Source organism: Zonotrichia albicollis, chromosome 2 (assembly GCF_047830755.1).
Source record: "Zonotrichia albicollis isolate bZonAlb1 chromosome 2, bZonAlb1.hap1, whole genome shotgun sequence".
Lineage (NCBI taxonomy): Eukaryota > Metazoa > Chordata > Aves > Passeriformes > Passerellidae > Zonotrichia > Zonotrichia albicollis.
Genome location: NC_133820.1, coordinates 19,438,500 through 19,448,716, shown reverse-complemented (window position 1 = coordinate 19,448,716; position 10,217 = coordinate 19,438,500). Strand labels below are relative to the sequence as shown.

The 10,217-nt window shown below is 40.5% G+C and overlaps 1 protein-coding gene across 1 annotated transcript in view; it reads right to left on the bottom strand.

Moving 5' to 3' along the window:
• Nucleotides 1-4,098: 4,098 nt before the first annotated feature.
• MED14 (mediator complex subunit 14) overlaps nt 4,099-10,217 on the bottom strand; it is a 34,356-nt gene continuing 28,237 nt past the window's right edge. Inside the window, exons 27-31 of the mRNA XM_005489022.4 lie at nt 9,440-9,619; nt 9,169-9,276; nt 8,608-8,733; nt 7,807-7,996; nt 4,099-4,281 (exon numbers count right to left, since the gene is read on the bottom strand). Of these exons, the coding sequence (XP_005489079.1) occupies nt 4,208-4,281; nt 7,807-7,996; nt 8,608-8,733; nt 9,169-9,276; nt 9,440-9,619 (678 nt within the window). The 3' untranslated portion in view covers nt 4,099-4,207. The remainder of the gene's footprint in view (nt 4,282-7,806; nt 7,997-8,607; nt 8,734-9,168; nt 9,277-9,439; nt 9,620-10,217) is intronic.

The following is a 10,217-nucleotide window of genomic DNA, read 5'->3' as shown; positions in this document are numbered from 1 at the left end:
GCATGTCTTGTCCAGCTATATTAGTATTAATTCCAATAAGCATTGGCTGTGAGCCTAGCTCTCCAGCAGCCCTGCTCCAGGGGCTCTGCCTCCAGCGCTTCAGAGGCCCCTCCAAGCTCCTGTTCTAGGGCACTGTGAAAAATGCGTATTTTATGATTGGCTTGTGGCAAATATTAAAATGAATATTATATGTGTTGTGTTAGAAAGTAATGCTGTATTAATTCTCTTAAGTAGTGTGTTAAATATAGTTTTAGGTTATAAAAAATGTTAAAATAGAAACTATGCTATGTAGGATACTTTTTTTAAAGAAGGGACTAGCTCTGAGATAGCAGCCACAGGACACCTAAATCTTTCCGAGAAAAAGAATTTATTGCCCCATTATCAGAAGAAACAAACTTCTTTCCGCCTCAAAGGTGCTGTCAGGATTCAGAGGAAGAAGTCGACGATGACCAGACAGAATCCTGTGTTTGAATGAAACTTATGCATCATGTATGAAGTGTATGAATATGCAACAGGCTATCGTTTTTAAGGGTTAATCCTCTGTTAACGTGTGTCCTTTTTCGGGCTCATGCTGCCCAGAAAAAGGTACCCAGACTGTCTGTAACTCTTTGTGTCTATCGTCTCATATTGTCCTAATTCAAATTGTCCAAATTATTATTACTCTAATTGTATTACTATTTTTATAACCATTTTGTTACTATTAAACTTTTAAAATTTTAAAACCAAGTGTTTGGCATTTTTCACAGCAGGGATTGAAGCTGCCCAGGCTGAAGCTGCTGCATCCGTGCTGCCGTGCACAGCCTCCCCCAGCCCTTCCCTCTCAGCATCCCTTATCTCCCGGAGCAGAGACCGCACGCTTCCTGCCAGAGCCTCCACCAGGGTCATTTCCCAAAGAATTAATTCCTGCTCTGGAGGAACGTGAGGAGCTGGGAGTACAGCACGGTACACAGTGAGGGGCAGCTCAGCACCTGCTCCCGGAGCCAAAGTTCAGCCCTAAAAACATTCCCCTAAATAATGATCCACCCGCTGAGCAGCAAACCCCCGGCGGCTGCTGGAGCACCTCCGGAAAGCGTGGCGTATTTGAAGTCAGCATGATTTAATCTAAATGTGAAAGTCTCAATTACATCGCTATTATGGGGTTACACAGAGTCACTGCTCGGTAATTACAGCCTCGATGCTACATATGGTTAATACATTTCAATTACAAGTTAATTTATTGAAATACATTCTTACCTTAAAAAGCTCTGAAATTCTGTGGTAGATGGAAAATTTGGGCCAGGCGAACAACTATAACCACTTGAGCTGAGATGGTCAGCGTAGCAAAACTTCTGAAGTGACACCTTTGACAGACTAATCAAAGATCTGATTGAAATGACCCAAATACTCTCCTAGTTGTCTATTTTTCATACAGAAGATTTTGCTTGAAAATGCTTGTGAACCACAGTAACTTACAACTGACAGATGAAACCAAGCACATGCCTAAAGACAAACTGCAGCTCGTAAAGAAAAACAGCTTCTGGTTTTATGGAGCTTTGTTTTGTCTTAGCAGTTTATCATCAGAGCTTGTTATCCGGCAGCCTTTGTAAACTCAGATTAAAAAAAATCTGCAGACTCAAAGGCGACCGTTGGAACACTCAAACGTGGAAAGATAACAAAGAATTAGAACTTAGTTTCAAACCAAAACTCCCCATCACCTCACCTTGATTCTGCTCCTTGTCTGAGTATCTGCAGGGCTCAAAAAAGTCTCTTCTCTCTTTTCTATCTTGAGGAAAGCTTTAACAGGATCAGGATTTGTTATCTGGAAAGCCACAAAATCTATGGCTGCCATTGGGAATGGCTTTCTGGACACATAAAATGTGTTTCCATCTGACACTGGCTAACATTTCTAAGCCAGAGCTCTGGATCAGCTCAGAACAACTGTTTTTCTTCTCTATAATTCCATCACTCAATAATTCATCCTTGTCCCACAGGTGGGTTGATCAGGAACTTAGAAACCTCTAGAATATTGAAGGATGTGGAGTCACTGCAGCACTTTCAGTGAAATAAATTGACAAAGAAATCCACCATAAGGAAGAAATCCACAAATAGTCCCAATGCAGCAGGTGGTCACATCATCTGGCTGCCAGAAAAAGGGACTGAACACATGGAAAATGAAACTTAAAACTGAAGTTGTAAATACACATGGAAAACAAAACTTAAAAGTGCAATTGTAAATACAGTCATTGCTTTGAAAGGAACAAGTGTCTCTGGTGAGGGGGAAATGCTTCCTTTTACTAGTAGTGTTTACCTTAAGAATTTCATTTTTACGAGAAATGTTTAAAATGTGATGCATGTTCTGAGTGCTGTGTATAATATAAAACAAAATTCAACCTTCCCATCATCTGGAGTGCCAGTCCATAACCATCTGGCAGTAGTTACATGGTTTGTTTTCTCTGCCCTGTGGGGAGGCCTCTCCCCTCCCTTTTATTTCCAAGTGCTGAAGCTCTGCTGCCACCACGCTCAACATTCCCTGTCCCTTCCCACAGGGCAGCAGGTACTGCTCACATGTCAGGAAGTTGATTTTGGGCATGGTAATGCTCCCACCTCAAAACCAGACCAGTGACAAGAACAACAGCCAGTGTTTGTCAGACATCCTTGTGACAGCTCTCATTTTTAAAACATTAGTTTAGCTGTAAAAAGGCAAAAATATTGGCTCTTTCCAACTGAGCAGCAGCAGCATTTAACTGTTATGACTCCAGGGGATGGGTTTTGCTGTTCAGAAGCAGAAGCTGTATGAACATCTGTTAGATCCAGACAGGTGAGAGCAGCAGTGACACAGAACCCACTCTCAAACCACAGGTCCAAGGCTGAAATCTGAGGTGGGCACCAACCAAAAGGTGATTTCCAGCAGCAAGAGGTTCAGAGAAAGAAGCACTGTGACAGTCATAGGAGCAATGGGCAGCCTTGAAGACAGCAAGGCAGGATGGAATACATTCACCTAAAGGTATTTAAAATTAGTTTAAAGCATCCTTCAGCTGAGCAGGGAGCTGCCAGAGCTCTGCAAGGGCAGGGAGGCAGCACAGCTGAAAGTCACTGTTGTAGGAAGACACAAAAAAAATGTGCATAAAAATTTGAGAATACTGATCCAGGAGGACAAATGGTTAAATGACATTAACTCCTAAGAATGGACATTTTATTAAATTACAAGAGTCTTCAGTTGTTACTGACAAAATTATCTACAAACATCCAATTCAGGAAGTTAAGCCTGAGGTTTCTTTTTTGGATCAGCCTCTCCAATTTCGTGGTAGCAGGTCCAACTTCTACCTTACCTGCCTCTGCAATAAGACAAGAGTCTGTCATTACAGATTACATAGAAGATGACAAAATGTTCTTTCTTCCACTGAGCTTTACTTTTGGGACAGAAGAGATGTAGCTCTTGGTATAAGAAATGAAGCATCATTTTAAGTAGTTACTGATTATTTTTACAACCAGGAAAATGAACAAACTCTATTCTACACCGATTTGAAACAAATAGAACCCAGAGGATAAATAAATAAAGATTTGTTTGGGTTTTTAAGTTAGCAGCATGTGTGTGTGCGAGTAACCCAGATCACATAAAGAGATAGTGCAGGAAGTGTGAACATAAGAGATCTGATCAGTGGCTACAGGGGAGAGGAATAAAGTTTAAGATGATACAACATCCAGTTTAAGATTTTTTAATCCAGTTTATTAAATATTGCTTTTTGGGGACATGTTTACAACAAGCCCAAATAAATTGTTTAAGGATTCAAAGCAGTCATATTAAAATACAGCTTCAATATAAAGTTTGTCACAGTTTTACAGTATTCAAAAATGACAGACCTGCCTTAAAAAAAGACTATTACACCAAAACATAAGAAAAACAGAAAAACAAACAAGTTTGGCATTTTCATAATCTTTATAGTATAAAACAGAATATTAAATCTATTACCAGCAAGCTGATACTTCAATCTATTACCTAGTCTGAAGTGTCTCCCATTAAAACACACTATACAACAGCACTATACAAAAGTCGTGGTGATACTCATGTGATGAAAGTGCATCCCTGAAAGTTTGCCAGTTTATAGTTAGCTCTTAGAAAAAAAGGTAAAATTAAAACGTCCTCTTTTAACTGAAGGCTTTATTTTATTTTTTTTTAAATTTTTTTTTTTGCTGTTTTGTCTCACTTTCAGCCTTCTTTTAAAAGTGTCTAGGGACGCCCCCCAGGGGGCAGCGTAAGATTAACCATCAAATCACGAACGGCTGCAAATATTGTGCATTCACCTGGAACAGGGAAAAGAGACAGGTTAGCACCGCGCCCCGGACAGCCCTTCCTCGCTCTGGAGCAGGGAAAAGAGTCAGGTTAGCCCCACACCCACAGCCCTTCCTCACCGAGCCCCCAGGGCAGAGCCCAGGGACCAGAGGCTGCCACTCCCAAACCCCAGCAGCCTCAGGGATGTCGGGATTTGTGGGAGTTACCAGCTGAAGGAGCTCCAGCTTCCCCAGCAGGACTGCTCTTGCTGCTGGCGGAATTGCAAGTAGCTCTTAACTTTTAATTGCTTTTCAATGTCAGATTGAGTCTATGCTAGAACTGATTGCACATGGACTGTGGTCCGATTTTTTCTGTATGTTATTAATTAAGAGCACCTCATCTTACGAAAAAAATAACCCAACTTTTTCAAGTTGTATTTCTATTGACTACAAACAGAAACTAAACATTTTGAAAGACTCAAGTCTGAAACAGCTGGAAGATGTTTTCTGTCCTAAGCTTAGTTTTAGAAACATTTCTAATTCCAAGACTGGGCAACAGCCAGGAATCTTTAAACCAAATTGCTCTGGCTCTGCCCTTGACATCCAAACTGCAAAATAAAATACAGAGCAGATGGACTTTGTTTCAAACAGCTGAGATTCAATACTGAGAGGAAAAACCAGCCACAGCTACCCCAAGTTTTAAATAGCATTTGTTGACAAAAACACACACGCTCTGAATAGCTTAAAGAAGTTAAAACCAATAGAAGTGAAAGGGTTAGTAAGAACAACAAAAGATGAAGCAACAGGCAGCTGTGATTTTCATCTACTATTTCCTGCTAAGAGAATACAATTAGTAGCCACTGTTGTAACCTGGTCACTGTGGGCTGAATTTTTCCTGCATATTTCAAGCAATATCAATTAGAAGACATTGACTTTTGCTGCTGAAGGAGCAACAGTGTGAGTAGAGAGATAAGAGCAGAGCCTGTTGGGATGCATTAATCTTAACTGCCAGACTAGGGATTCCCAAGATTATTTTGGGCAAGTCATTATCATATCAAAGCTACAAATCTGGGCTAAATACCATCCACTGCATCACTGAAAAACAGACACTGAAAAATGTTTAGTTGTGAAGTGCTTTAAGAATCATCACAAGTCCTTTGAGCTCCTCTCTAAGGGTCACCTCCAGCATCCATAGAGACTTTAATTTCCTTACCAGATTGATGTCCACTACATACTGTAGGTTTTGGACTTACAACTCAAGTTTAAGCTTTTTATTGCAGGGCATTGATTTCCTCTCAGTTCATACAAGCAATTTCCCCAAAGTAAAGTATTTTCTCCCATGGAGGCATAGGTAAAGAGGTCTTAGACAATGTGTACTCACAATGAGTCAACACTTTACTGTTAAACACAGCAGAATGTGTTTGCCCACAGATCTGAAAATAAAACTCTTTCAAAAGAACTTACTTTTCAGGCACTACCATTTTATTAAGAGGAAAATTAAGCTGAATACAAAATACTTTCTCACAAAGAGAGAAAGGTAAAAAAGATACAGCCAGAACAAGGCAACACTGATTCCAGGTTACAACAACAGTGCCAGTAACATCAGCTGTGCACGATGGGAGGCCCTGCTCCTTCCTGACTCAAACAGTGAAAAATTCCCTTATTAACCAAGCAGATTGCAATTAGTGCAGCAGAGAGCTAACAGGTAGGAAAGTCAGGAAAATCCTGGGTACAGCACAGGAGCAGCAGAAGACAGAGGAGCATCAGACAACAAAGGACACACATCTGGGATCTCCCATGTCCTGCTGTTTTAAGAGAAGTCTCCCAGCTATCTACCTTTACCTGTTGGCTCTCCTATCACCTTTCAATGGTCAAGAAGAGAAGGTATTCTTCTTTGATCAGCTATAATAATTTATGTTTTGACAATAAGAACAGAGGAAATTGCATTTCAAGTGTCCTCAGGGAAGATCCTACTTTTGCTGGGTGATGGTGGAAATAAATAAAATCATAGAGACTCATTCTTTCTTTTGGAAGTTAGAGGAAGGACTACTAGAAATTTCCTCTGCTCAGCCAGTTACATTTTCCTTTGCCTGGACAAGGTTCTGCTTGTGGCTCCAATGCTTTTCCTATGCTTTTTTCCCCCCCATCTCTACTTTGCTCCCTGTACTGGATTTCAAAACTGCTTCAAAATTTGCACAACAAACAAAAATTGTCCATTTTGATCTATCTAGTGATCATCAGAAAACATCTCACCACACATCTCCAGAGCAGCTTTGACTGCTGGAGATGTTACTTGCTCTGCCTGTGGTATTTTGTGGAGGGTTTACTTTAAAGCACAACTCAGGGCAATAACAAACAGCAAAGCAAGAACCAACCCCTGCCCACACCAGGGGAACTCTGTTGGGAAGCACTTCCAAAAGCAACACCTGAAGTTTAGTCAATGTATTTTGAAATAAAAGTGCTACAGAAACAACAGCTCTTTTCCACATACAGAACTCCTACAGGGAACTCCACATGCCCTCAAGGTTATTTTCTCTCCTACACTATTACTACATGTTAAACAGAAAGTGCACATTAATTTAAATCCCATCACAAGCTTCAGAAATGTATGCATATCCACACCAATTTAAGGTAAACATTGCTCATGTTCTACCAATCAAAATAATCCATCAAGCATAGTTAAAATTACTGCATAACAACAAGATGAGTAATTATACAAAAGAGAAGTAAGAGTCAACCTCTGGATTCACAACCTCTGGATTCAATCTATTCACTGGATTACTGGAAAAATGATGTTCTTCAGAACTGAAAGTTACTGTTCTTATGAGCCATCTGTGTACTAGGACCCCAAACCACTGCTAACAGACAACATGCTGCCCAAAGAACCTGCTACTGTTCTTCCATGTTTTAGATAATAAAAGAAAAATAAAAGGTATGACAAACAAGAGGGAAAGCAAAGCACAACGCTGCTCACAGTGCACTACCTACAGCCCACGGAACACTCAGAACAACCTAGCTCAAACACTTCACAGCACGTCTGGTGGACAGAACTGTATGCACCTCTGCTAGTGGGCACACTGACAAAGGATTATACAACCACTGCAATTACTTTTAAATCATTCACAGCACGTGGACAAGTTCTGGTAACTATTTTAACATCCCTTTACATGCTACTGTTAAGCTGAGTAACTTCATAATTAACCATGAAAACTGACACTTGGCCATAGCATATTTCTTGTGACTCATTCTAGGCCCATTTGTAAAAAAGTGTGACTCTTACTGAGCAGCAAGAGTTGGGCTAACTAACAAGAGGTGGGTGCATTCTATCACTTGGGCAGAACAGCAAAACCCAGCCTGAATCATCAGTGCAACCTTCTGCTGTGTTGCCAGTACTTCCTATTAATTATGTATTGCCTGTCACATCAGGAGTTTGTAATCACTAAAGAAGTAAGATAGAAACCAAGAAGAATTCAGACTTAAGAGAGGTTTAGTTTTACACTGGAGATTTGTCACAGATGTCTGGGTGAAGAGAATATATCTACTGGACATGTACAGTACCTGGTCGTGGTGAATTCAGTTCAGCAAACCTCTTTAGAATATTGCTAACCATCATTGGAGCAGCAACAGAAGAGTTCTGCTGCCTGGGAATGTCAGCCTGTTGCGTTGTACCCGAAGCCATATCATAAATAATTGGGACAATAATACTAACAGCTTCCTGTGGGACTGTTGTTTTCTGTGTTAGCTGAAGCTGTGGGGAAACAACCCAAAAAGTGTGTTAAATGAAATGACCATGTACTTCAGTGCAACTTCTGATACAGATAAACACTCCAGGCCTACAGACAGCATGTACTCCCACCCCTGTTTTCAAACATCAGTTCTGTAACAGAGAAATTATCAGTCAGGTGGAGACTATTGTCTTCTGAAAAGCACCCCACAGTGAGCACTGCCTTGGGCACAGCACTAATGTAGATTTGTTCTGAACATCTCATGCCTCTCTCCTCTCCCAGCACCACTAATGTGCACTTCACCCATCTACGTGGTTCGTGCCTCGAAGAACAACTAAACACCCACAAGGGGAGCACTTGAAAATGCAGCCCAGAGGGAGCTGAACTTTATATACTGTCAACATCTCTCCAAGGACATGAAACACGAGGAGCTGCTGTGCTTTAGTAGGAAGGAGAGTAGGAATACAAACCGAACTCATTACAAAAGAGATCGAAGCAAATCGAGGATTCCAAACAGCACAACACTTTCAGCTATTACAGCTGTCAGATACAGCGGGTTCATGTTTTGCTATGAACTCGTGATGATCTCAGAGACATGCAGGGTTAGAATTTTAAAAGAGATAGCTCTACTTACGAAAAACAACATTTTGGATTTCAGCACAACAGCAGGTGTTCCTGGAGGCGCAATTGGTGGAGCACTGGGAGGGATTGTTAAACAAAACTGCACGTTCCATTTCAGCTGACTTGCCTGGTCAGGGAACTGCTCAGAGAGAGAGCAGCACAGAGAAAGAACAGCAAAGTTCTCATGTCAGTGACATACACAGCTATGAAACAGGGAAGCACCACAATGTGCCTCTTTAGCTAAACCTGCAGATGTTGCCAGGTTTAGAGAAATCAGAGTAACTCTGAAAGAACTGAGCACAGTAACACAATCAGAAAGATTCTGGTCAGTCTATGCATGTGCCTGTTGTAACTAACATGTCTGCAGTTCCTTAGAATCATCAGTTTAAATGAGGAAATTTTGAGCGTTTCCAGGAAAGCTAGCAGCAAAATGAAAACTTCTCCAATAACATTAAATAACTTATGTATAAATTTAGAGTAATGTGTGTCTTTGTAGATAAAGATACATCAGCTTTTTTTCAAAAATATAAGAACCAAAGTTGGGTGAATTAAATAAATAGAACAGATGACTTACCAGCTCCAGTTTCATGATGTGTACACAGTCCCTGAGGATGTGTGTGGGAGCCCCTAGTAACTTTGTGAAGGCTATCAGGGTGTTTGCTTTAAAAGGTGGTCCTGCAACCTAAAGAAAGACACTGTTTAGTAGTGTCTATTTAGATAATAAATATCAACCAGCATGCACAGCTCTTACATATCCCAGTGAAAGTCAGCAGGACTACTCAAAACAACACCAGAGATTAAAAGCAAAGCACGAAAATATCAACATGCTTGATTTCAGTACATACCCTTGTTTCAAAGAACTTCTCCAAAACTTGTAACTCCTCTGATTTCCACTGTCCTGTATTTTCAGGTGTTACTTTCAGCTGCAAGGTCTGGTTGGTTTTGGGATTGAGAGCAACCCTGCATTTCAGTGCCTCTGTCTTAAACATTATGACACCTGGTTCATTGGAGTTTATTAACTGTAGCTGAATAAAAAGGAGATAGACAGTCAATTCATTAAATGGCATAAACTCACACACACAGACAGACACACAGACAGACACACTCACTCCCTCCCCAGATTGTAGTGATCAACCTCCCTTTCCAGAAAGAAACACGTGATATTTTAATACAGGTAAATTTGCTTTGAGAATTAAGTTTACGCCAGATTTGGCTTCTTTCTGTCAGTGAATGCCTGCCATAGAAGTGAAGAGGCACATTTGTCTGTTCCAAACCCTAAAGCAACATTCCCAACTCAGTATTAACATTAACTAGTAACTCACTTCTCTGGAAATCCTGCCAAGGAGTGCTATCCACAGTAATCCTGTGGCTGTTCTAGTAAACTCCCAATGGACATGCTAAACCCAAAGAACCCACAGCATCTGAAACTTAGATCATATACTTGGTCATAGACTTAGATCTGAAACTTGGTCATAGACTTGCTATTTTAAAAATTACCAAATTTCACCTGACCAAATCTAATTTGTGTGGAAAAGAAGTGGAAATAAAAGATTTCTCTAAATTTTGACACTTCAGATGGCAAAAATCGGAAGTACAGCACAAGTCTAACAGCAAACAGTTATT